At 36.4% G+C, this 27,339-nt stretch overlaps 1 protein-coding gene across 1 annotated transcript; it reads left to right on the forward strand.

Moving 5' to 3' along the window:
• The first annotated feature begins 1,714 nt into the window (after positions 1-1,714).
• Positions 1,715-26,692, forward strand: MSH4 (mutS homolog 4). Its single transcript, XM_036385734.1, has 20 exons — positions 1,715-2,599; positions 4,524-4,688; positions 5,484-5,647; positions 7,873-7,983; positions 8,710-8,825; positions 9,437-9,610; positions 11,832-12,004; positions 12,759-12,826; positions 15,448-15,522; positions 15,987-16,051; positions 16,620-16,789; positions 17,647-17,783; positions 18,207-18,310; positions 19,204-19,328; positions 20,159-20,359; positions 21,529-21,647; positions 22,174-22,302; positions 23,782-23,956; positions 25,527-25,615; positions 25,951-26,692. Exons 1-20 carry the CDS (start codon positions 2,335-2,337, stop codon positions 26,134-26,136), a joined length of 2,811 nt encoding a protein of 936 aa, XP_036241627.1. The 5' UTR covers positions 1,715-2,334; the 3' UTR covers positions 26,137-26,692.
• The last annotated feature ends 647 nt before the right edge of the window (positions 26,693-27,339 follow it).

Below are 27,339 nucleotides of genomic sequence, written 5' to 3' on the forward strand. Positions count from 1 at the left end.
CTGGCGAGTAGCAAGGAAAATGGCTTAAGAACCCCATTCCTCCGAAGTGAAGGTGAGGGAAGGATGCTGAGGGTGGGGGGGGGGGGATGTCTCTGTGGAGAGGAGACAAAGTTGGGAATTGCAGGGAGGGGTTTAAAGTCAGTGTAGGGGACAGAGCTGTTCAGGAGCAATTCCCTTGGAGCAAGTCAAGGGAGCAGGTTAGTTCTCAGCAGGATGTGAGAACTGTGCCAAGGAAAGCCGTTCCAGCATGTGTCTGTGTTGTATAAACTCTGTTAGTCTGTCTTCTGCATTGTACACTGTACCTTCCTTGAGTCTTGATGTCTCCATAGCTCTTAGTGATCACTAGGCACCTTGATAGCCTTCCTGCAAGCTACAAGTGCATTGCCATATCAGCTTAGTGCCTGTCAAGCCTTTCTTGTCTTGCAATTCCAGGTTAAGGTTGTGGATCTCTCTGATGTCTATCATATTGTAGATATTTCTGGGCAGTCATCCCTCACAGTGGTGAGCCAGGTAGTGCCTTCAGTTCCATTTCTGTGAGGGTTTTTTTGACAGAGTTGTCTCCAGGGATTGCATCCCCATGTCCATAACAGTCTTTTGTTAAAGCTTGGCTTCTTGGTCATCCATCATTCTGCTTTTGATGGCTCTCATCCACATCTCTGCTGATGGCCACAGCAGTCACCACTTTCCGGGGCTGCTGTAGAGCACCTGCACTGTCAGGGCACTGTTGGACCTCACTGCTGGTGGGTGCCATATTCCCTATGGAAGTCATTGTTGCTTGTGCACTTACTGCATCTCACAGTCACAGTGTTTGCGGTGTTGGGTGTCTGTGTCGCGGTTGGAGCTGCCCTGCCCAAGGGTGTAGCAATACTAAAGACAGGGTAGCACAGCCTCAGGGTGGTGTAATAGTATGTTGATCTATGTAGATACTTTGGTCTACTATGTAGACCATAATGTTCATCTCTGGGCTGTAGAGAGCAGGCACAGTTATCTTTGTTTTTTGAGGGTGCCAAGCTCTCGCCTTCAGTGAGCAGTAGTTGGGATGGTAGTGGAGTGGCTGGATCTTGAATGTGCCTTGCCTTTTACAGGTGGGGCTCAATATCTAGGTTCTTGGGTTCTTTTAGCTGTGTTAGCAGAGAGTAAGCTAGAACTGGACAAAGTCAATATTTGATAGACCTTTACTTGTCATGGATTTCAAAAACAAAATGTGAATTTGAGTGCTCAAACATTTCTAATGAATTTTTAAAGCTTACAGGCTTTTAGTTAAGGTAAAAACTCTATTCCTTTTAACTGCCCACTTGCCTGATGAATTCTTCGGTCAAATCCTGGAATTTTATCTTTCAAGGTTTGGGAAAAAAGTTAAAAGCCTTACAAAAAAGGCCTTGTGTTGAGTGTGAGGGCGTGAGAACACTGATCAGGTTTTATTTAATTGTAAAGGTTAGCCAACAATTTTAAAGTAGTTTTTTTAAATTTCATTATGGTTTTCTTTGCAAGTGCACTTGTTTTCATCCAGGAAAACACAGTTTAGTAGCTAGAAAGTTGCTATTTTTCCATGTTCCGTAGACAAAATGGAATTGTCTTCAGAGTTTCTCATCTCTTACAGACTGAGATAGCCTGAGAATTAATATGTCGGTGATATTGCACTGCAGTGTAGAACATTTCACTTTAGATTGAAATCCTGTTAATATTATTGGAGTTCTCTGATCAAAATTTGATCAATGTAATTTCCTAAGTCAACTGTGATTTCTAAAGATCTTATACAATTGTAGGTTAAAAAAGGTGTGAGTATATGGAGTGTTTCATAATGCGGGTGTATTTAGTGCCAGAGACAAAATAGTGCCGAGTCAAAATGTGAATTGAAACATTTTAGTCGTGTATGTTACATGATGGTAATATACAAAGCAGTGTTAGTGTTCTACAACATTCCTACAAGCAGGTGTTTAAGACAACTACAGAGGTAAACTAGCCTTGTGGTTATTTTGGGGATCTTTTGTACCCAAACTCCTGAGCAGGAAGAAAACATTGCTGAAGCTCATGCTAAAGTCTGAATGGTGATGAATTAATGCCGGGTAAAATACGTTGAAACGCAGTGCTCTTGCTTTAAATAGCAGAGCAAGCACTTCTCTTGCGTGGCTGTGGCCCTTGCATATTTATAATGAAACCTGTTGCAGGGCCAGCAGCTCTGTGCACTGCTGTATCGTTTACAGCTGCAGTAGAGCTCGCAGCTTTTACCAGCGGAGCCCGTCTCTGGGCGCAGCAGGTCGGGCCCGGGTGCCGCCGTTGCCGGCGGTGGGCGCGGGGCTGCGCGGGCCGGGGCCGGTGCTGAGGGCTCGCACCATGGCGGGCGCGGGCGGGCGGGCCGCCGCCTCAGCCACCTCGGAGTCTTACACGGGCCGCGGCTCTTCCACGCCGGGTGTGGGCGAGCGGACGGAGCACACACCCCGCTACACCCTGGGGCTTCTGCAGACGCCGCACAGCTCGGAGAGCAGCGGAGGCGCCTCCGGCGGCGGGACGCGGCCGGGCGGCTCCAGCGGGGAAGGCCTCGCAGCCCGCCGGGCTGCCTGGAACAGCGCCGAGAAGCCGTCGGTGTCCGAAAGGGGAGGTACGCTCTCTGCCTGGGCCTTCACCTGTTTATTTCTGCTGTCTTTGCTCGGGCCGGGTTCGAAAGAGCTGTTAAAAGCGGTCCTTACTGAGATGGGGCAGCTGCAGCTAAGCTTCATAGCGGCCTTTGTCATTTAGCTGGACAGAACAATGGAAATAGTTCCTTGAAGTAGCTGAGCTCTCTGGTGGGAACAATAAACGTGTTTGAATTGCTGCACAGCGTTTGCTTTACAGGAGAGAACCGAAACATGGATTTGTGTTTGATTTGTTGGTTGTTTCAGGAGTTTTGTTGCTTTTTGGTTTTGTTTTTATTTTTACACCTGGCTTTGAAATAGTTTTAAGAGCCTGTCGGTCTCGGTGTGCGGTAAGAATGTTGTGTTCCTACAATGCAGTACTGCTACTTGCCATTCTTTATAAAAATCTACTGTCAAAGTCTGTATCTTGGCAGGCAGCAAAAAGAAGTTAAAATTGTGGTATTTTCAGACGAAAAGAAACTATGAAAAGAGTTGGAAATTATTTTAACACTTGCTGAGATGAATTCTGATGTACGTGTATCTCCATTGTGTATAAATTGGAAATTAGGTAAAATGCGTTTGGGTATTATATATGACTACTGAGGAGTCCTAAAAAAAAAAAAACCAAACACAATGCTAATTCAAGCAGGACGATCTAAATGTTGGGTTTGAGAAATAGCTGTATATCACTTGGTTCATTTAGTCTTTTAAATTACTGTTTTTCCCTGTTCTGCCAGATTCGGTGCCTTCTACAGGAAGTCTCTTCTGCCAAAATTCTGACTGAACTTAGGCCAAAATCTGAGTGACTGCTATTAAAAAAAAAAATGCTGATATGTCCACTCTTAAAGAAGTCCCCAACCAAAGATCTGAGCTAATATTTTTTTCACTTGTCACAGTTTTAAGATTAAAAAAGACTCCCAACCAAACAAACACAAAGTAAAGCCCACCTCACCTGAGTAAACTCCAGAATCCCAGTACAGTAGATATTTTTCTACCAGCCAGCCTCGATAAAGACTCATGCAGTTAATTGATCATCGAAAACCATTACTTATGTATTTTGTCTCGTGTGTCAGGTTTTAATGTAGTATAAGAAACAGAAACATTTGTGTTTGCATGTTTTATAATACTTGGAGTTTTTTAAGTGGATCTGCTGTTTATATTTTCATTCATTTTTTAAATCTTAGAAAGCAGTTATCTAAACTAGATTAAGGATGTCTTCAGTCATCTCGAGAGAATTTAAAACAAGTAAATTACTTAAATAATTTATGGAAAATTTAAAGTGTTCTGAGACAAAGATATTTTGCAGGACTTTAAAAACATAGGTAGATCTTAAATACATGTGTGAAAGAAACTGCTGTTAACAAATACATCCCAGATTACCATATAATTTCTGAGAGTTGATCCCCATAAATTCATAGGGTTATCATTCCCAAGTGGTTCTTTTTTTTCTTTTATTGTCCTGTTTTTCAAAAACTTTTAAAAAAGGTTTTAAAATGGATTTCATAAACACGTGTGCAGTTTTAGATAATGATTTTTCAAATGATGGGCAAATGTGAGATAAAGTTGATTTAAAGCATTCTTTCATAAATTTAGAATTCATTAGCATATGAAATGATACTTAGTAAAGTGACTTCTGTTGTATTATTTCTGTTCAACAATAAATAATTTTTTTATTAGCACTGCAGATAATCTCATTGTAAAAGAATCATTTTAATGCAAGCTTGTTTTCAAAGCAGTCTGATTTATTTCATTTTATACTCTGGAGAGCTTTCATAGAATGACATTTTGTTTGGATATCTCTATTTCTGATAATAAAAATTGAAGTTTTGTAAGCTGTTTTTTTGTATGTTGCTTTCTGAATAAAAATTTGTTGTGGCTGTTTTCATAATTAACTTATTTCTCTCCCCTCAGAATCATATTTTGGGGACAAGAGTTCTTGTGTAGAAAATGCTAACACATTGAATCTCACGAGTTCTTCTTCTGTGCGAGGCCTGAATAGCACATGTATAGGAAAAACACCTCTATCTTCTGGTAGATCTGGTTGCAGAAGCCATACCCCACTTATGGGATATTCGGGTAAGATTAACAGCTCTTAGAGGAAACAGTCCAACTTATATTTCTGATGTTATTTTATTAAACAGTTTAATTTTTAATATTATTATTTTAAGATACTCAAAAAAACTCAAAACACAATGTGTTTTGTACCACAGAGGATACTGCCAAGGAACTATACACGAACAAGAATACACTATTTTGTGTACTAAGAAGATGTTTTGGTATTGCATCCTCTTACTACTTAGTTTGCATTCATGTATGAATTATCAATGTAGTTAGAATTCAGACTTCTTTCAAATTGTCCAAAATCAAATTTGTGGACATGTAGTGTGGTCACTAAAGAGCTCAAATTCATGCTCAGAATCTCTAATCAGGGTTCATTTTTAGCCTTGTAATGCATTAGACATCATATATAACATATTATCAAGTTTCTTGATGCAAGTTTTATGTATTTTATGTTGACGTGTTCAGAGGTGTAGAACACTAGTTCTCCTGAACCCTTAGTAGCTGATGGTACATCTTGCAGTGCTTCATATGAGCAAAATGGTGTTACAGGGTAATGATGCCTTGTGCTATGTTATATGTATCATACGTGCTCTTATAATGCGAAAGTAATGGAATTTAAAGTTACTTCTTTCACAGTCTGACTAATCATTATCAGTTCAGTCTTTAATGTTCTTAAAGACTGAACTGATGATGATTCCTTCCTGCATCTGTATATTTGTTTATGCTTGCTCTGTCGTTCTGTGATGCTCGTTGATCAATCTTTCATTAATCTGTATTTAAGGTAACTGAATATATATGACTGTTTTACAGTTACATCCTCATCTGCAGTTTCTGCTCATACTGTTGCATCAGTTATTGTAGCTGTAGTAGAAGGAAGAGGCCTTGCCAGAGGTGAAGTAGGAATGGCCAGTATAGATTTAAAAAATCCTGAGATGATATTATCACAATTTGCAGACAATACAACTTATGCCAAGGTATTTTATAGTCTAATTATTGTGATTTACTTTCTTGAAAAAAGCTTATGACTAATGGAAAATTAAATTTCTAGTTTGTGGAAGAGATTTCTCAGAAGTGGAAGTAACAAGTTCTAGAAAATGTGCAGTGTTGAAAAGATTGCTCTTTTCCTTACTGTACCTCAGATATTAAAGAGGCAAGAATGTTTTTCAAAAGAAAAATAACCTTTCTGCAAAATACACTGTGGAACTGAGATGCCTTGTTTTGAAGAGCATTGGGCAATACATGGTAGTAGAACTTGCAAGGATTCTTCACCAGGCAAAACAACTCTGAGACGTGCATAAAATGTGTGTGTGTGTGATAGAGTAGTTATAGTTCTGGCATTGGTTACATAAATACTCTGTCTCAGATTGAAAGGAAATTCACTCAATTTACAGCCAGCACTGCATATTCTACATTAATTTGGTGAGTAATCTCTGGTTTATGCAGCAATGGCTTTAGTGAAACATCTTATTGCATGGGTTATTTTGTAGTTATGCATGCTAGAAAATAATGTGGCTTGTAGCATCTTTACAATATTCAAAGAAACAAAAGCTCTATTGGGACAGTAAGTAGCTCTGACTCAGAATATAAACAACCATCAAATCTGTTTACTAAAACAGGTCTTGTATAATGTTGTACAATGTCTATTGTACAACATTGGTGTCCATTACAGTTGTATAATGTACAATGTTGTATAACGGGTTTCTTTATTTTTAAGCATTAGTGCTTATAAAACCTGTTCTGGTCTTAATATACATAGCTACATATTGAGCATCCTTTATAGCTGCCTCTCAGGCCATGGTCAGATTGTTCATTGTTTTCCTGCCTTACCAATATAAAAGCTGGCATTTTCTTTGTACACATATGTTCCTAATTTTCCATTAAGATTACTGAGTTCTCCGTTCTGTGCTCAGACCTGATACTGCATTCACCATCCAGTCAAAGAAAGAGAGATGCTAGTGTACAACTGCTTTTCCCCTAATGCAGGAAATGGCCTAACAGCCCAATTTCTTGCTTTAATCTCTCACACCTTTAACAATGTGTGAAAAAATCCATGGTCAGAAGTTTATGTCCACAGAGGAGACAGAGGAGTTCTGTACCTTTTATTCTTGAACAAAGGGAGAGGCCATGGGGCATTTCCTGATGGGGTCTCTCAGGTTGTTGGAGGACTGCAGCCTGCTTTTTATCCTAATCTTCCCGGCTGCAGAACCTTTGCCCGTTCTCTACTGGCTGAGGTACTTGGGAGGTACAGACTTCCTGATCTGCCTGCTAAATGTGCCCCTTAATATGCTCCCCCCTGTAAAACATATGATACATGACCATTAAAATTAGCTTTAAGTCCACCCTGGCTGGGGAAGTTAATATTCATAACCCTATTAAGTCTTTGTTATTCTCAAAGTTCAGGAGTTGAGCATGACCTTGGCTAAGCAGCAATCCGTGTCAATTAGTAACATTTTTGAAAGTAATGGTTTGTCCTGTTACTTCCCTATCTACAGGTCTGGCCCTATCTGCAGGCAGGTTCACACAATCTGTTTGTAAAGACACATTAATCGTATTCCTGTCAGCAATTCTGTGTTATCTGCTGATCAGCTGTTTACTTACACTCAGAATCCATGCTTTGCCTAGTGATTGGAATCCAGCCTACTGTATTTTCTCTTTCTTGGGCATACTTCTGTTTTTGAATGTTCTGCAGATAATTTCAGGAAAGTTTTCTTGTATTCTTTAAGTTCTTCAAGATTTGCTGAACTGTGATGCTACTGGAAAAAAATTTCCTAGCGGTTAGCAGCTATGAAGGGCAGTGACAGCCTTCTGACCCCAAATGCCCTTAGATAATTTTTTTGGTGTATTTTTTGTACTTGTTTACCTTTTTACTGGGACATCATCTGTCCCTTCTTGCACATCTTAACTTGTAAGCAGTTAAAATATAGTCTGTTTTTTCATGTTTCTCCCTTGAGAATTTGTGAACAGTAGATAAGCTCTAAATTTGTTTGTTTTTAATTTAGTTTCATGTATATTTAGATGCATATTAATTTGACACAATTAATTTGACTCACTACATGCTAGTGTAGAAGTTAGCACATAATTTGGAACTTGAACTGATTCTAAAATACAAGGGTTCTGTATTTTGTTATTGCTGGTCATTATTTAAAATATTTGAGATTATATTTTTTTTTTATTGAACTATTTTGAATTTTTTGTCCAGGTTATTACTAAACTCAAGATTTTAACACCACTAGAAATAATAATGTCAAACACTGCCTGTGATGCAGGGAATACAACAAAATTGTTTAGTCTGATAACGGAGCATTTCAAGGTAATATCTAAAATTTCATTTAATGTTTTTTGAGTTCTTGTTGATCACTTTTATATGATGGCTGATTTAAGAGTTTTACACAACTTTCAAAATCTTAAGATTTTGTTTTCTATGATTTTCAGGTCTAATTTTAGAATGGTAGTGAATAAACTGAATGCAGCTCCCCTGCTGCTACTTCTAATACTGACAGTAACAGAGATAGGTATATTGCTGATGAAAGCTGAAAGTTTTGAATTTGTGGCATTGGGTAATACCGAACCTAGGAAAGATACAGAAATTAAAAAATCAAGCATTCTCCCTCATTCTCTCAGCCTGATAAATCAATGGGGCTGATGTATCACAGAATCAGGAAAAGAGCACTGTCAGGGTAAAAGAGGATAAAATGAACTAGTATAAGTAATTTATGCATATGAAAGCCTCAGAACCTTTAAAAAACCCTATTAATTACTACCTGAATTGCTTCATTGCTGCAGAGCTGATGGCTTCTTCATCAGTGTTCTTCTACTTCCTGACCTCTCTCCCCTTTCTCTCACATAAATCACTTGTGCATCACACACCTCCAGTTACATTGACCTGCTTGTGCTAGTAAGCTAGAATGAATACTTCTATGAAGACAGATTGCAGAATCAATTGATAGATTTCTTGGAAGCATGTATCACTAGAAAAATACAGAAGTTTCTCTGATGTAACTTTTAAAACTATTTGCTTTCATCCCCATCTTCACAGAATGTGACTTTTACAACTGTTCAGAGAAAATACTTCAATGAAACAAAGGGTTTGGAGTACATAGAACAATTGTGTGCATCTGAATTTAGCACCATTTTCATGGAAGTCCAATCAAAGTATGTTTAAATAAGGAAGAGCATACTGTGTCCAGATAAGTTTTTAACAAAATCATTTTATGTACTCATTACATATATCTGTGTCACGTTGCAAAAGTTAGAAAACTCTTAAAAGATCTTTTATTTTGCCCTCCAGTGCTTTTGATATATGTAGAAATGTAAATAGAAAGCCTGTTACATAGCCTGTTACAGCTTTCCACTTCATCTTCTTCATTCTTTTTTAAAGATACCCTTCAAGAGCTAGTTGTGACTGCCTTTCTTTCTGGCCTCAGCAAGCATTTTCTATGTATCAACAATTTTAAGTGCTGATACTTGGTGACCAGGGTCTTCAAATCACATGTGTCTGTTGAAATATGTATATTCACAATACCAGTGATATAGTGGAGGCTGTCAAGTGTACAGAGACTCAAACATTTATGAACATTTGATCTATATGAATATATGTTCACTAGGTATGGGTTTGTGCATATTTGAAATATGCTGCCTTTTCTCTGCTATTAATCACAGTAGTTGCCAAGCCACAGTAGTGTAAATGTTATTTCTGTAGTGCACTACTTTTGTGGTATTTCTGTAGCAGTATTCAACGTTCATAAAAGATTTTTTTTTCCAAGGTATTACTGTCTTGCAGCTGCAGCAGCTTTGCTAAAATACGTTGAATTTATCCAAAACGCCGTCTATGCTCCTAAATCACTAAAGGTTCGTTTCCAGGGGAGTGAGAAAACAGCTATGATAGATTCATCATCAGCACAAAATCTTGAACTAGTGATTAATAACAGAGATTCTCGGTAAGAATAGTTTTTTCAAGTTACATTTTTATAAAGATGGATTTCTCTAAGTTTCCTTGATGTTTGTGTCAAAGAGCTGACCATTATATTTATTTCTGTATGAGAGAACTTGCATACTATTCAGAGCTTCTTAAAAAATATCTTGACAGAGAAATATGTTACAGTTCGGCACAAAATTTCTAGCACGGGAAATCCTAAAGTGAATTGTAGAAAGAGATGATGCATAATCATCTTTACATTGATGTGTATGTTTTATTTAGACTTTAAAAATTTATTTATGCAAAACTTTACAGACTGGTAAATGAAAGAGGCAGTATTTCTGCAAGTTTCTTATGTTGGATTGAAACACCTACATTTTACTCATTTTACACCAGAGACATGCTTCAGCCTTGAAAGGTTGTTTTGTTTCCTTTTAGATATAATAGTGGGAAAGAGAGTAATTTCTATAATGAATGGGAATGTGCAATGTGGTACTTGGTTGCATGGTAGTTTTCCACATTGAGATCAATTCTTGGAGCACTTCCTTAATTGGCAGTTAGTTGCCGTGTAGGCAGAATAAACTTCAAGGCTTAGCTTCTCCAGACTATTACACTTAAGGTTAACAAGAGAAATACCTGGAACTTGCGTTTTGCTGCCTGTCAGGTTCTGAGATTCTCCTCTGTTTAGATGTCTTCTTAATCACCATGTTATAAAAAGGGGAGCCTGGAGATTCCTCACTCTCCAAGTACTGTTCATAAGAGCTTTCCTCTTGGGGAGATACAGTAGAACACAGAATGCCTTGCATAGGAAGGTACTTTAGGAGCAATATTTTTCTGAAAAAATACTTTTCTGTTCTTTATTTCACAGATGGTTTTGAGAGGAAGGTGGTTGCAGGAGGAGCTGAGCAAACTGCTTTAAGTTTCTCTGTTATTTTTTTTTAGCATTATTGATGCAGAATTTTTGCTGATCCATTGGCAAGTTTGAATCAGCGAGACATAGCTATTTTTATTACATAGATCTTACCCCAAAGCCTGGTTAGATATCTTTGTATGAGGTATTAGCAGGTAAAAGTTAATAGCACAGGCGCACACCAGAAATACCTAAGTCAAATTTGGGTGCCAATCTTAATTCTGGAGGGACTTGTCCTCATCATTTAACTGTGCAGGGAAATAAGTCCTCAACTGCATAAATACAGGCACTGTGGATACTCTCCCAAATATAGAGTTGCCCTTAAGTGTTGTCACGGGTTGTGTCATGCAGTAAATGCACCCTTGATACAACTGGGTTTGAATTTCCCCATTTTTAAAAAATTCTCTTGACTATTGCTTTGCTTTTTTTATACCGTGGTATTTCAGGGTGTTTCTGCACACTCTGTCTCCCTACCTACCTACCTACCTACCTCCCTCCCTATCTTACTACCTGCCTACCTATCTACCCTCTCCATCTTCGTGGTATGTGTTTTGTGTATTTGTATCAGGCTTCTTCCTGTTCAAGTTCTGGTTTAAATCAAATGTTGTTATGGCCCCGGTATTTCATGGGTCATCTTCCAGCCAATAGCATAGAAGATTTCAGGTTTCTAAAACTATTTGACTGTGTAGTAGGTGTAAATATTATAGATGGCTTACTCTGCGTAAATGCAATCACCTTTAAGTATGAAACCCTGGGATATGTACCATGTAAAAGCCATAAAGCTGAAACTAATATGTAGAAATTATAAGCATTTTATTTAGCTCCTATATTGACTGAAATATGTTCTTTAAAATAATAAAAAATTATTTCTCTCTTTGATTTCTAAGTGTTTTAAATTATTTTCAGATATGTATTTCAAGTAAATTATTCCAATTAATATTTGATCTCTGATTATAACTTGATTATTATCTCTTGATAATTTGCCTCCTTGTGTAGGGTTGGTTTGTTCATTTTAATTGGTCTAATTGAGAGGGAAAATGTGAACTTTACCACTGCAGTAGCAATGAAATACTACTACAAAATATGAATAAAATACCAAGTTCAAATGTATTTCTATACTTACATAATTGAGGGCTAATATTATATTAAATTACATTGAATTACCTAGCTTCCTAAACTGCTGGAGTTCATACAATACATGGCAAACAGGGAGATGCTAAGCATGCCAAAGCATGCCTCAGATTTGTAGGATAGTTTAGCCTATAAATGTCTCCTGACACTTACCATCTCTTTTTTTGGTCTATGTATTCTTCACATCTATTTTATTTCAAAGGAATGGTCACACACTTCTTGGTGTTCTAAATTACACTAAAACTCCTGGTGGAAGTCGGAGACTTAGATCCAATATCCTGGAACCTCTAGTTGATGCTGAAACAATTAACACAAGACTGGACTGTGTTCAGGAATTACTCCAGGATGAGGAGCTCTTTTTTGGTCTTCAAGGAGGTAGTAGTTTATATTGTAACAACTAATACTATATTTCTTTTTAAACATTGTTTTTCTAATATAGGAAAGTATGTAGTGTGACTCAGTATCTTTGAAAAGTATTTTTTAATGGTTTGTTAGGTGACACAGTAAGCACTTAAGTTTTTAAAGTAATCTGTATTATCATAGCAATACTTTTCTCAAGTACTTTGATTAGAAAAGTTGAATTTCTCTGAAACAGTGTATAGAAGTCTGTGAGCCAATAGCTTTTATGAAAGAGTTGGAGTTTGTCTCTTTACCTCTGTGGCTGGGTATGCATTATGTTTGATGTATACAAGTATATATAATGTATAAATGAAAAAGCAGACATATTGCTTAAGTAATACTTGCATATAAATATTTCCTCCTGTTGGTTCATAAAACATATGATCCAGAGGAAGGCAAAATGCAATACTAGAATTAGTCCACCTGAAACTGGATCATATAATCTTCATCTGTGTCCCAAGAGAAGCACAATTCAATCTAAGAAACAAAAAGTATTTCTGAATTGACATAATCACTGCATGCTTAGGTATAGTAAGTCGTAAGTATAGTTATGACAAAATAATTCAGATGTTAGCTATTTTAAAGCTAGTTTTTACCCTGTAAATAATTTGTGACAGTAGAATGTAAGAAAAAGATTAGCATTAGTATAGCTAATTAATTGTGTCCTTTCAAAGAAAATACATCTTATAATTTCAGTTTAATTTCTGATGTGTATACTTTTGTTTTACAGTTATCTCAAAATTCCTGGATACAGAACAACTACTTTCAGTTTTGGTACAGATTCCAAAGCAGGATACAGTATGTTTCAAAATACACCTTGGAAAAATCAATTATCTGTCCATAACATGCAATATATAAATGTGATGTCTATAATTCATCCTGATTTATGCAAATGTACTTCCAAAAATGTTTGCTCTTTCATCACTCCCCACCTTTATTCTTCATAAGTGTACATTTTATTCAACAGTACTCAGATGAGAGAGAGGAATTTTCTTCACATCAGCATAAATGGAAAAAGTGTTTAGTGACTTACAGTCTTAGTGACTGTTATGTCTAAGAGCAAGATGATTTTTTCATTAGGCCTTGCCTCATATATCGGTCTGCATGTTAACACATGTAATACAAATATCAAAATGGAATAAATACATGTAGTTCACCAGTGAATCTTGGTTGAGACTAGATTCAGCAGTTAACTACAGTGAGCTTGGGGTTACTGAACGTCAGCTCTGTTTCCACTAAGCATATTGAAACCATGGTGTTAAAAGTTACGTTTGCCTAGTTGTACTTGACTTGGATATGTCTGCCACTGTTTTTGAGCTTATATTTATGCTTGTGTGCCAGCATCTTAGATATTCTCAACTCTTTCACCATTCAGTGTCTTCTCACATGCTGATTTACCTCCTTAGAGAAAGGATTTGCCTAATTCTAGTTAAAGAAATCAGGTACAGACTCAAACAGGACAGTAGTAATAAATGCAGATAAATCTCTTTAATGACATTATCAAAACCCAGAATGTTTATTTTTCGCAGCTTTCCTTTAGTAATGTGTAACATGAATTCATGAGTTCTTCTTAATGAGTAAAACTGCCACACAGGATGCTTTTATGTATGCATAGGACCATGTACACCAAACATTTTTACTGCAGTGTTTTCACTGTTGACTGGTTCCAGTATAGCAGAGCATACTATGCACACAACAGACATGCTTATTCAAGTGCTAGTTCAGTTGCTTTTATCAAATGCTATATTAGGCTATTCACTATGTTTCATTCCTACTCTCCATAAAAATTTTCATTGTAAATCTTCCACCAGTCAGCAGGTGAGATGCACATCTGAAAGGCTACAGTTTCAGTTACTAAATGTGTGAGTGGTATGTTCAGCATGAACATTCTTTTATCCTAAGGAGGCTGTCACGCACACAGAATCACAGAATCACCAGGTTGGAAGAGACCTTCAAGATCATCGACTTCAACCCATGCCCTAACATCTCAACCTAACCCTGGCACCTAGTGCCACATCCAGTCTTTTTTTAAACACATCCAGGGACGGTGACTCTACCACCTCCCCAGGCACTACTTTAAAAAATAGGTTGGGAAAGGTCAATTTTTTTAAAATTACTGCTCTCTCTCCAGGTTATGTCATGCAGTTACAAAGTAGTTAGGAAAAAGCATGAGTTTCTTGAGGGACTAAGTGTCTTTTTTGAAAAAAATTAATATTCATTGCATAAATAACATCTTGCACTTCAAGAAGACTCCAAGCCTTAAACTTCAAAAACTGCTTGATCCAGTCTTGTTGAGATGTGTGTTTGAAAAGTCATGTCAATGGTAAAATAATTTACTGCCTTTGGATTGGAGTGTATCATGTGCAGAGATTCACTTGTAACCCTAGTTCAGTTAAAATTCCTGTAAAAACTAATTAGTCAAAGATCCATTGCAGTACCACGTTTTTATGTATGACCACATCAGTTCTTTTTCAGAAGAAAAAGATTCCTTCTTCCTTTCCCAGAAGGAATCATCTTTGATTCCTTCATGGGACTTAGAACACATAATTATTTGGAGATTAGCATTCTTTCATTCATGCATTTAGCACTGTTTAATTTTGTCTTTACAAAAAAAAACCTTTTATATGACTAAGTTATGAGGTGCCCTCAGCCACAAGAGTAAAGAGATATTACATATGAATGAGAAAAGATTTCACATGGGGTCATGCTCCTATGTTCATGTGTTTATCTACATTTATCTGTGTTATTTCCTTAAAATTCGTTTGCATAGTGTATGTGTACCGCATATGTTATACCCTAATGTCAGCAGCAAAATTCTTTATCGTGAGTGTTAGTGGGGCATACAAAACAAGGTCAAGGGCTTCTGTGAATGAAAGATTTTGAAGAACAGTCATTACTGTGAAAAAAAATTTGAAGTATTTACTGGACTTTTTTTTTATCATATGATCAGATGTCTAAGATATATGTTTATTAACCAAAGACAAATCAGTCAAACTGGGTTATGTTGTGTTTAACAGCATTAATGGAAAACGTTGGGAGCTTCATTATAATACATAATGTATTTGCTTTGAAAAAGTCTACAAATTGTGTAGAGCTTGTATAGAGTTAAGTATTACATAGAAGAGTAAAAGTTTTCACAGCTTGGGCTAGCAGGGTATTCTTAGAGTCAGTCATTATCAGTTCAAACATAGGAAAATCTTAACTACTGATGGACAAACTATCACAGCAGGCACTGTAAAATTTAGGTAAACATTTTTTGTGCAGATGCAAAGTTGTCAAAGTGAGCTTATGAAGTGTTCAAGGAATTTTCATTAAATGTATAAGCCTCTTACTGTTAAGAATATGAGTTCTACTAGTTCTTAAGTACTTTTTAGAACAGTCATACAGATGCTTTCAATATTCAGAAAATTTTTCAACAGGTTAAAACTGCTGAATCAAAAATAACTAATTTAATCTACCTGAAGCATACCTTAGAACTTGTGGAACCTCTGAAAGTAAGTGACCTTTGGTTTTTTTGTTGTTGTTGTTTTGGTTTTTTTTTTTTTTTTTTTTGTTGTTGTTTGTTTTTTGGTTTTTGTTTTTTAATAAAGTACAGACCATTTTTCCCTTACTTTTATGAAGTGCAGTTTATTAAATTTCATAGAGTATCTCAAGTTGGAAGGGATCGATAAAGTAAAAAAATAATATAATTACAGAACACAATACTGCCAACATACTGCCAACGTTGATTCTTAACGCCAGTCGGAAATAGTATTTGTGTCTATGCTCTGAAGAGCAGGATTCCTACCATTACCTGAATAATGGATTATATACCAAACATTTAACTGAAACTCCTGCTCAGATTCCATAGACTATTTACAAAAATGCTGATTAGCCTCACTGAATCTAAAAACTTTCAGTCCTTTAAAAAGGCTGCAAAAAGAAGTAACTGTCATGTCCATGTTTTAATCTTCAACAGGCTGCTTTAAGAAGCTGTAACACACAGCTGCTAAAGGCTTATTACAATTCTCTTGAAGATACAAGGTATTTCTCATAATACTTAGCTACTGTGTTGGAAACTCTCATCTCAAAAGTGCCTGTAAGATAAAAGATGTTGCATCTTTGCCTATTTATAGTTAGGAGTATAGCTCAATTCTTTTGCTTAAAGCTGATTTTAATTATCAGAAAATCTTAATTTTCAGCTAATGAATACAGGGATAAAAGCAAGAGAGCTGGCTGTGATAGTGGAGTTGCTGCTAAACTAAACTCCCTTAGAAATAATTCTGAAAAGACAAGAGTATTGGTTTCCTAGAGTCTCCATAATAATGCAAAAATCAAGTGTTGTGTATTTGAAAAGAAATGTATATTTGAGAAATAATTTATATCTCCCAAAGATGTGAATAGTATTTTTATTTTTATTCAGACTTCGGTATAGTCACGATTCATTCTGAGGTGAAAATAGAAATGTAATGTAGTGTTTTGTTATAACAGTAGAAAATTTAAAAGTAGCTTCACTTACTTGTAATACTGCTACTTGTAATTTGGGGATGGTACTGCAAGTAAAAATCATAAAGTATTATGTATCTAATTAGTGATACAACTAATATTGCAGATTTGGAATTATACTTGAAAAGATTACAAGTGTAATTAATGATGATACAAGATACACAAAAGGATGTCTGAGTATGAGGACCCAGAAGTGCTATGCTATTAAGCCTAACATCAATGAATTCCTTGACATAGCTCGTAGAACATACACAGAAATTGTTGATGACATAGCAGGTATTTCTAAACTAAAATTTGTATTTATTTGGAGTTTAAAGTAGATTGCACTTGACATATAGAAGCCATGTAATTTTATGTGTTATAATCTTCTCATATGTAAAAAGTATTTAGTATTCGTCTGGATGAATTGTCATTGATAAGCAACCGAGATTCTCCATTTCTGGATAATACCTCAGTTTTATCTTAATAAAACTGGGTTAAGTTTTATCTTAATAAAATTGAACAATTATATGGTGATTCCTGTATTCAAAGCTCTGCTAGTCCTTGTTCTCTTAAAGTGCAAAAAAGTTGAAGTAATGGAACAGAATTACTCCATCTAAAACATTCTGCATAAAACATGTAAATCTTTGGTTTAGTTTCTTCATTTAAAGTATCTGTGTTCTATGTTCTTTGTATTTAAGCAGTCTTGATCTATCTGTGGACTACCTTTTAGCTAAGGTATTAAGAGTTGGAAAATATGAACAAAAGGAGTTTTAGCATGATGTGCATTACTGTGTTTTACTAACCTTCCTGTTTATCATTATGTCAAAATAGAAGAAAAAAGTTTTGTCTGAAACGGATTTCCTTTTTTTTAGTTTAAATTATTGATTTCTAGAAAGGACCATCTTAGTTTAGTCTATAGTCGGAAACCTTAAAGAGCATCAGAAACTTTAGCACCTGTCATATGTCATGAAGTTCCTGTTTTATTCTAATCCTATATTCATACATAGTGAAAAATACAGATGGTACTGGTTTTGTATTTCTGAAACCTTCCATTAGCAGTTTCCATCTTTGTACCACCACAACGAGGAGAGGAGAGAGGCATGTACCTGAATGTATGTAATTTGGGTTAAATCTTTATATGTGGTATGTAGGTATGATAACGCAACTGGCGGAAAAGTACAGCCTGCCCATGAAAACAAGTTTCAGCTCTGCTCGTGGATTTTTTATCCAGATGAATGCTGATTGTTCAACATTACCTAATGGCCAGCTTCCTTCAGAATTTACAAAGGTATCTGTACAAAATATATTTTAGCATAATATATTTACTTTATTTACTACACTTTGTTTGCTTTTTATAATATATCATTAAACTGCACATTATGCAGTAAATAACAATAAAAATAATTTCACTGAAGATATTTAGAAGTAAATTAAGTTTTAATTGGGATCTTTTTATAACTACCCTATATTCAGTTATATAATCAAAAAATGTGCAAGTACATGCAATTATGTTTTGTGCAAGAATAAAGCTATATATCTTGCTAATTGTTATCTTAAATGGAATTTTCATAAAAAATTATGTCATAAAAATGAAACTGGACATTGTTTTTTCTCTTTTGTTTCCCCATATGGTTCCCAATTCTGGTTTTAGAAGCTGTTTTTCTTACTGATAATGAGGCAAGCTCTTACTGTTGGTTTCAATTCCCTGTAGATCACGAAAATGAAAAACACATACAGCTTCACTTCAGCAGATTTAATAAAAATGAATGAAAGATGTCAGGAGTCCCTGAGAGAAATATATCACATGACCTACTTGTAAGACCTCTTAAAACTATTATATATATAGACTTATTTATATAAATATACTTATTTAATAAATATCCTATATTTATTAATAAATAAACATACTTTGCTAAGTATATTTGTTTTCTCCAATTATCTGTACACAGGCTTTTAAAGCTCTCTTTCTGTTAAATTATGGCTACTTACAGCCATATTCTAAAGCAACACTGTTCAACTGTACCTCCTGAGACAAAAAACCCCCCATAAATCGTGTATTGTATTAAACGTGTTTGCAAATATATTGGCATTTATTAATAGAAGTGGTCATCATGTAAATTTTTAATGGATTAATTACCTGCACAAAATGGCACAATTAATGCATTAGTTTTGGATTTGTAATGCAGAATTGGTACTTTTAGTCAGTTCCTTATATTTAGAGCAGAACTGTCTATTTCTGTATCTTGTCCTTGCTGCATGTCATGGTGCTCTCCTATGATTCACAACTTAGTACGTGTAATGTTACCTGTCAGTTGAATGGAAATTCTTTCTAGCAACCATGTAGGTTTTTTTAATATGAAGATCTAAGGGAATTAGAGTCACGTTTCCCATGTTAATAAAACATACTTGATTCCATAGCTGCGTTTTTAGTTCATTCTCTGTGTAAAGCTTTCATGTGAGCTGTTGGTATTTGAGATGTGTGTCTTAACATCTGATCAGCAGAATGTTAGCTTGAGATGATGGTACAAGATCTTAATTTACTTCCAAGAAATTTATACATTTGTTCACATCTGGTATACATGATTGCATTTTATGAGTGACCTTTTATCCTAAGATATGCAGCATGGACATTATAAATCCTTTATTTTTGTAAGTTGTATAAAGTGACAGATGTGCCGTGCAACAGCTGAATCCGTGTCTTATTTCAGAATAGTGTGTAAACTACTGAATGAGATCTATGAACACATTCATTGCTTATACAAGCTGTCCGACATTGTGTCTATGCTGGATATGCTGCTTTCATTTGCCCATGCCTGCACTCTTTCCGATTATGGTAAGTTTCTTCCTTGATTCTGTTATGGGTTAGATAAAGACCCTTCTGATGGAGAATAACCAGACTATTTTGTTTGGTTCCATTCTTTTTCTGTCTCAGTAGTCCTTAGGTGGGTGTCTCTGCTCTGTCTTTGCCAGTTTTATGCTGATCTTCTTTCTGCTTCCATTCATCGAAATTAAATTCTGCTAGTTAGCTGCCATAAGCCTTCCCAGTCACTCTTCTCGAAATAGACAGTTTAAGGATATTCCACTCAAAAGCATGAAGTGTATGGATGCTCTCTGTTTATGCCTTTTTCTGTTCCATTAATGCTGGTAGATAAAGGAGCCATGTGTAATTAGTTCAGAAAAGAACTGTATTCTGACAGAAATCCATAGAGATAGTTCCAGCATCAAATGGATCTTTGTAGGCATGGTACATTTCCAAATAATCAGTATGGTAACATATAACAAAAATAGAAGGAATGCTACTTTCCTGTTTAGCATTCAAATACAGAGTACATATCTAGAAGTAACAGGAGTCCACGACCCTTGTACTTTATAAAAATACTTCAGCTCTTTGCATTTTTATTACTGGAGTTCAGCCCTACTCACTAGGGAACAAAACCACAGAACATTAATTTAGAAATAATTTTTCAGTCATGGGTTTCTTTTTATAGTCATAAGTCATGAAGGCTTGCATGGTAATGAGAATCTGTACCTGAAAGTGGCTGGTAATTCTTCCCAAGAGCTCTGCTCTGGAAGAATTAACTTTATTTCAAAACATACTAGCTTAGTAATGTAAAGGTTCCCACACTAACTCCTCAGTGTTTTACATCTTTTTTCTTCATTTAGTTCGTCCAGAATTTACTGATACTTTAGCAATCAAGCAAGGATGGCATCCCATTCTTGAAAAGATAGCTATGGAAAAACCTGTGTCTAACAACACGTACCTGACAGAGGGCAACAATTTTGTCATTATTACAGGACCAAATATGAGTGGAAAATCAACATACCTGAAACAGATTGCTCTCTGTCAAATTATGGCACAGATTGGTGAGTAAGAGTGTACAGTATTAATCATCTTCTGCAGCACATTTTTTTTCTGGTTAAAATTATTTATAAAAGTTGAATGATTTAGCTTCCAGAATAACATTATATCTAAATAAAATATTAACAGGTAATTTGTAGAATATTTTCCTCTACCAGCTCTTGCATTGCTTACAGAGGCAACTATAAGGTTTTTCATCTGCCGCTGGAAACATATGGGGCCCCATCTGTGTGTCTTGAAGCCTCCCCAGTCTGTCTTCTGAGAAGCACAATTGCATGCCCTAATTCTTTGGAGCACCCTAATCCAATCTAGCACCTTCTGCTAGATTGATAGTGAATGTCCTTCAAGTATGCTGATCAGACACGTGTTAGTCATCCAAAAGAAACACATGACTTTGAGCATACTTAAATTCCAAAGAGAAACATGTTTCCAGACAAGTACAATTAGTAGATAAATAATCAACTACTTCAAATAAAAGTAGTAACAAATATTGCAAGGTTCTGTTACTAAAGTTATAAAAGGAAACCAACTATTCGTAATGTCTAACTGAGATTCGTTCCCTTATTCAGGAATTCCTCCTGACTTTTTTCTTAAAAGTAAGTCTGGTAGCACATGTTCAAAACCTAACTCTATAGAATGAAGCTACTTAGTAGTGGAGAATAAAATTTATCCATCACACATTTGTGGGTTCAGTCCCCAATAACTGCAAGTTCTTGAGGAATTGCTCTCAAAACTGTGAGTTTAATATGAATAAAGCAGACTGTGAAGTTTTTGGCAGAAGGTTCCTGTTTTTTCCTGTTCAGTAAAACTGCTGTGCTTTGAAGTCTGATAAAGGCAACATCAACTTGAATTTGGGAAACTAACATTTCTTAGGATTAGTAAATCAGTGGCCACAGAAATGTAAAACAATCCTAGAGTTCTGCATCCCTTTAGACTGACAAACAGCTTCAGGCATATGATTTCTCACAAGTTTCACTGATAAGCTTCCTAATTAACCTATCTATGTAATAACTTTTTTCTTATGAATTAATGGTAGAACATAATTTAAAAAACTTTATCAAGTAAGATGCTTTCTCTGCTGTGCACAAAAACCAAGTGTAATTTTTTTTCCCGGTGACGTATTCAGGCAAATGTTTTAGTGATGAGAGAAACTTGTATCTTACTTACTTTGTAGGTTCTTATGTCCCAGCAGAGTATGGTTCTTTTCGAATCGCAGAGCAGATTTTTACCAGAATAGGTATGGATGATGATATTGAAACAAATGCATCAACATTCATGAAGGAAATGAATGAGGTATGAAATACAACTATCCAGGTCCAAGGCCCATTTTTACTGTTAAGCTAATAGAAATTGTACTGGTCTATTTCCACTGAAAGAGTCTACTTTGAAAAACAGTAAAAAATTCAGCCTTCCTCTCTTTTATGATAAACCATAGAAAACTAGGCATCTCTTAAATAGAAAGATATTCCAGTGTGAATAAAAGTCGGTGCTTTGTTGGATAGTACTTTCAATATTTTTGGGTCAGCTTAGATGTTAAATTATTGTTTGTTGGGGACTAAGCTCTCTCAGTTTCCTCTCACAAACTGATATCATTTTGAGGGTAAGTGATATGTTCAGCAAAAAGAGAAAGAATGCTGTAGTGTGACTCTGCTTGATTAGAATTGATAGCTGTTTGAAAGCTTTGAGAAGGTAAAATTGCTGTATCTCAAGAGATTTTTTTTTTTTAATTTCTGCATTATGTTCCATCTGAATAACATAAAAAATTCCTTTTTAAAGATTCACATTTATAGGAATGATAACACTTTGAATATTTTTCTAGGTAACATACATTATACAAAATGCTAATGATAAGTCACTCATCATTATTGATGAACTTGGCAGAGGTACCAGTGCTGAAGAAGGTATTGGAATTTGTTATGCTGCTTGTGAATATCTGTTGAACTTAAAGGTAATTCTGTTTTAAAGGAATTTAAGCCTTGGAATTGTTTTGTCATCCTGAAAGTAAATACAGTATTTTCTCATAATTTAACAACAGTTTTGCAAAGATTTCTTGGCTAGATATGGTGTTTTGCATAACCATTGAATAGTAAGATTTGCAATAATAGAGGAAACATGCTGACATAAGCTGCAGTTCTGCTCACTGGTTGTTGTGATTTAACCCCAGTCAGTTGCTAAACACCACGCAGCTGCTCGCTTGCTCCCAAGCAAGAGCCCAAGCCCAAGGACTTGTGGGCTGAGATAAAGATGGTTTAGTAAGTAAGGAAAGTCATATGCAGAAGCAAAATAAGAATTAATTCACTGCTTCCTATTGGCAGGCAGATGTTCAGTCGTTTCCTGCCTAGGAATGCCGTTTCCTCACAGTGACTGTTACCAGAACGGCAAATGTCCCTCCTTCCTCACAGTTCTTCTTGTGGTGGTGTAGTATGGTGTGAGATATCCCTTGAGGGGTGAGTTTGGGTCAGCCATCCTGGCTGTGTCCCCCTACAGCTCCATGAACACCCCATAGCCTGCTTGCTGGTGGGACAGGGTGGGGAGCAGAACAGCCCTTGGTGCTGTGCAAACGCTGCTCTGCAGTAGCTAAAACATGGGTGAGTTATTAGTACTGTCTTGGTCACAAATCCAAAGCAGCCCAACACAAACTACTATGAAGAAAACTAGCTCTAGTCCATTTAAAACCAGAACACCGGTCACCATATCTTTTCAGCTTGCTTGCAACCTTGTAACTTTGTCTAGAAAGAGAATAACCCATTCTGTTTAGTTTTTCTTATTTAGTTTAGTTTTAGTTTTGCTTTATGCCTTAATGTTAAAAGCGAACCTCTTTACCTGGTGGCTACCTTTCAAAGTACAGTGGTGGTTCCACACAACTTATGAATTGGTCACAGAGGTTAGAAACTTGTTTCGAAAAGTGGCAGGTAATTTTAGATGGTTTGCAAGTTTCACCTCTGTTGCTAGTTATGTGATCAATCTCAGGGGGCTGTTATGAATCTTTCAGTGTGCAGGTGTTTGTTTCTCTTCAGAGTTTATTCAGAGTACTTTTGAGGGGGTTTTGGTTTGAAAAGCTCAGATACTTTCTGTCACTTGTCACTTTTGATACAGAATTCATTGAGAGAATTAAGCAACCATTTGACAGTCATTCCAGTCCACACCAGTCAGATTTTGTAAGCATAGTGGATTCTTCTTTGTTTCTGATATTGTTTTCCTTCTTTTGAGAAATGAACAGAAGAATTCTCAGTTGGAAAAGATGTACTTGCCAGTGCTAGAACGCATCCCTTAAGGATTTTTGTTTGCTTTAGTAGTGTAAAGACAGCTTTTCAGTGTTTTGGAGGAAAACCTGGACATCTGTGAGATTATTTAATTTTTCTTATTTATTTTAATTTATTTCTGGATCATTGCCAAAATAAATTTTCTTTCTTGTTTCCTTATTTAGGCATTTACACTGTTTGCTACGCATTTCCTGGAACTATGTCATATAGACGCTTTATATCCCAATGTGGAAAACTACCATTTTGAAGTGCAGCATGTGAGAAGCAGTGCTGGAAATAAGGAGAAAATTGCTTACACTTACACACTTTCTAAAGGATACACAGAGGAAAAGAACTACGGTAAGGGATTCCACTGTGACTTACAGTTAGCAAAAGTTACACAAGATACTATTTCAGTTATTAGGCATCGAACAGTGTTTTTTCTGATGACAGGTTTCTCTTGAGTTTGTGTCTCTCTCAAAAGAGAGATAGAGAGATAAGCAGGTCTATAATTTGTTCCAAATAATTACGTGTTTTAGGTAACCACATAGTGAGATAGCTGTTTTGGGTAGTATGAAGAACTTACACGATATTTTGTAGTGAAAAAAATCTTACTGATGTCTTACTGATGCTGGTATCTCCTTGATTCATGTCTGTTTGAATGAGTTGAGTCATTCTGAGCATATGCTACTTGAGTTCATTTTATCTGCACTTATGGAAGTGAAATGAATGTATGTATGGCAGACACATCTTTAAGTTCTGTAGTGATATGACTGGTTAACAGCAGGTTGACCCTTTTTGATTAGCAAAAAGGAATCAAGTTTCTTTAAAAAAGGAGAGGAACTTTACAGGATATTAGGCTAAGACAATTTTGAGAGGGTCTACAAAAGCATCAGTGTTCTCTGAAAAGTGGATTTACTTATTTTTAACTTCAGAATAAATTAAAGTATATAGATTGTACAGATTGATTATTATGGGTCAAGAGTGAATGACAAAGATTTAAAGAAATCTGTGTGTTTCCAAATACTAGATTCGGATGTTGATTGCTTGATTTAGGTAACATTTAAGCAAGAGGAAATTAGCTACACGTTGCAAACTACCAATTGCAAGCTATTGCTAACTGAAGACTAGAAATTATTCCAGCTAAGCTTCAAGTAACAGGACTTAAACTGACCTTGATCGGAATTTCAGAATAAGTCTGTTTAACTTCAGCAGCACAAGCTCAATTTTAGATGCTACACCAACACTAACTCCACTGAATTGTATGTTTAGAGAGTAATTTCTGAGAACAGGAGACCTTTAGAAACTCAGTGTTCATGTCTTGGCTTTACCTTACTTTGAGTAAAGTCACATTCTAAGAAAGGATGCAAGGGCTCTTCATGACCCTTTTTCATTTTTAAACCTGTAGTATTAAACCACCCAATGAACCACAGATTTTCCAGGGGTACGGATAAAGGAAGAAGTTAAAAAATCATGTTAGGGCAGGAAAAAAAATCTACATCTCTTTCTTACTGTCAGTATCTGGAAGTGTGCCTGTTGGCAACAAAGAAGTTGAAAAATGACATCCCTGTTCACTGGATGTCTGGATATAATTGAGAGTGCAGTTAGCAAAACCTCTGTATTTTCTGCCAAATTAAAAAACCTGAACCGAGAAAGCTGTTAACACCATGGTGCCTTTTTTTTCCTTTTAACCCCCTAATATGTCTCATTCTACCCATTTACGGTATTACTGGCAGTAGCTTGATGTTGAGGTGTGTTTCAGAGATAGCATTAAAACAAAGTAGACGTTTAATGAAATTATTTTAATAAAAATTAAAATTAAATCTTTACCCCTTAGTAAAACAGGCTAAGTTAATTCTGGAAGGCGTAAAATGGAAGGTAGGGATAAAAATTATATTAAAAAATCCTGATTTGTGTTTCATATGTTTAGGACTAAAAGCTGCAGAAGTGTCCTCCCTACCATCATCCATAATTTTGGATGCAAAGGAAATCACAAGTCACATTGCAAAACAAATTTTGGTATGTAGTAGAAAATTATAATGCTGTATTTCACAGTTTTTATACTACTCAAATGTATTTTCAGTTTCTGAAAGGTTACAGGATAAGTGCTGCCTATGTTTTAATGAAAATAGATTTCATTAAACTTTGTATTTCTGGACCCAGTTCTTAAAGATTATACTGAAGGTCACTGTTAGCTGACAACTCCTTTGGGTAAAGGAGTATTGGTGTAACGTCTGTATGCAAACCAAGAATTGGGAGATCAAAAACAGGCTAGAAAATAGCTAATACTAGTGTTTGGGTTTTTTTAATAGAACATAATTTCGTGTTTAATGTATGTATATTTTTAAGAACAGCACAGACAGAAGAGCACTCCTGAGATGATGAAACAGAGAGCTGCATACCAGTTAGCAATGAGATTGGTTCAGACTGCCAGAAATTCTCGACTGGACCCTGACAGTTTGCGTGTATATTTGAAAGCCCTGAAGAAAAAGTATGAAGCCAGTTGTCCCACACCCAGAGAAAATGATGAGCAACAGTAACATGTAACATAGGCTGTTCTAATTTTTATGACTGCAAGATGATACTGGTTTTTCCCACAGTATTAGTACAGTCTTTTCACATGGTGTTATATTTTTAATTATTAGTCTAAATTACATTCAAGTAATGGAGGACCATATCCTTTATGGGTTTCCCCACCCTGACATACCTAGAATAAAAGCATTCGCCCTCTGAGGAACACAATTCTTTTTGACAAATAATACAAATCATTTTAGAGCAGCACTGAGAGGGAAGGACTGGGGCAACTCTAAGGAACTCAGAATTTCAGGCGTGATACAAAAGAAAGCTCAGATTGCAAAAAGGGAAACGTGTGCCCAGATTGCTTCAGAGCAGTTTTGCTGTCTGTTCTTTTTCAGTTGTGTCTTCTGAAAATGAGACCATTTTATTCACTTTTCTGTGCTAAACACTTCTCACAATGCCAGGAAACATGATACTAAAACTTGAAGGAATTTGGATGTGTAAAAACAAGCTGTTCTCTCTTCTCCAGAGCAAGGTGTTTGGTGTTAGTTGGCAGTAAAGGATCCAGTTTTTCTCATACTCCTCTTGCTCAGTCTCCAAGTCACTGCAGGATTTCCAAAGACCCTCCAATGGAGAAGCCTCTCATCATGTTCCTTCTGATCACACAGAGATACTGGGAGGGGAGAGAGAATGGATAAAGGTGAAATTTCCCTATGAAAAGGCTCAGAGATCAGGGTGTTCACTGGTGGCATGGGCTGGGTGTTTTGTTTGGTTGGGATTTTTTTGTTTTTTGGGTTTTTTGGTCAATTTCATGCTACACCCCGTTCTTTCTTCCTGTATCCTTTCCACTCTTACTTCCTGTTTCTGCCTCTCGCCTGTGACAGCGAGGCTGGGGAGGAACTTCAGCCCTTCTGGGGGTTGCCCCCTCTTTCTTGTTGCAGCAGAGTCCCTTTCTGGGGGGATGTACACGTGGAAAGGGCTTGAAAGAAGTGCTGCACTGCTGTCCAGGGCACTTTTGACTCGTTCTGTGCCTTCTTTGGGGGTAAGGAAAAGGGGGTGAAGACTCGGAGCTCTGGTGTCATTTAGGGCACCCCAATGTCCCTAGGAGAGGGAGCCACACTGCAGTGGAAGAGCAGGTGAGTGGGGAACAAGGCGGGGGGGGGGGGGGGGGGGGTCAAGCTGAGTTGCCCTCCCCAGAGGGACGCAAAGCTGCTAGAAATTTCACA

Source organism: Molothrus ater, chromosome 8 (genome assembly GCF_012460135.2).
Source record: "Molothrus ater isolate BHLD 08-10-18 breed brown headed cowbird chromosome 8, BPBGC_Mater_1.1, whole genome shotgun sequence".
Taxonomy (NCBI): domain Eukaryota; kingdom Metazoa; phylum Chordata; class Aves; order Passeriformes; family Icteridae; genus Molothrus; species Molothrus ater.

What these genes read in the sequence shown, in the direction of transcription:
- MSH4 (XM_036385734.1), top strand. Translation starts at nt 2,335, where the DNA reads ATGGCGGGCGCGGGCGGGCGGGCCGCCGCCTCAGCCACCTCGGAGTCT. An exon ending in AATTCTCTTGAAGATACAAG is followed by an intron (nt 16,052 to 16,619) that starts GTATTTCTCATA and finishes CTAATATTGCAG; the next exon opens with ATTTGGAATTATACTTGAAA. An exon ending in CTGCACTCTTTCCGATTATG is followed by an intron (nt 19,329 to 20,158) that starts GTAAGTTTCTTC and finishes TTCTTCATTTAG; the next exon opens with TTCGTCCAGAATTTACTGAT.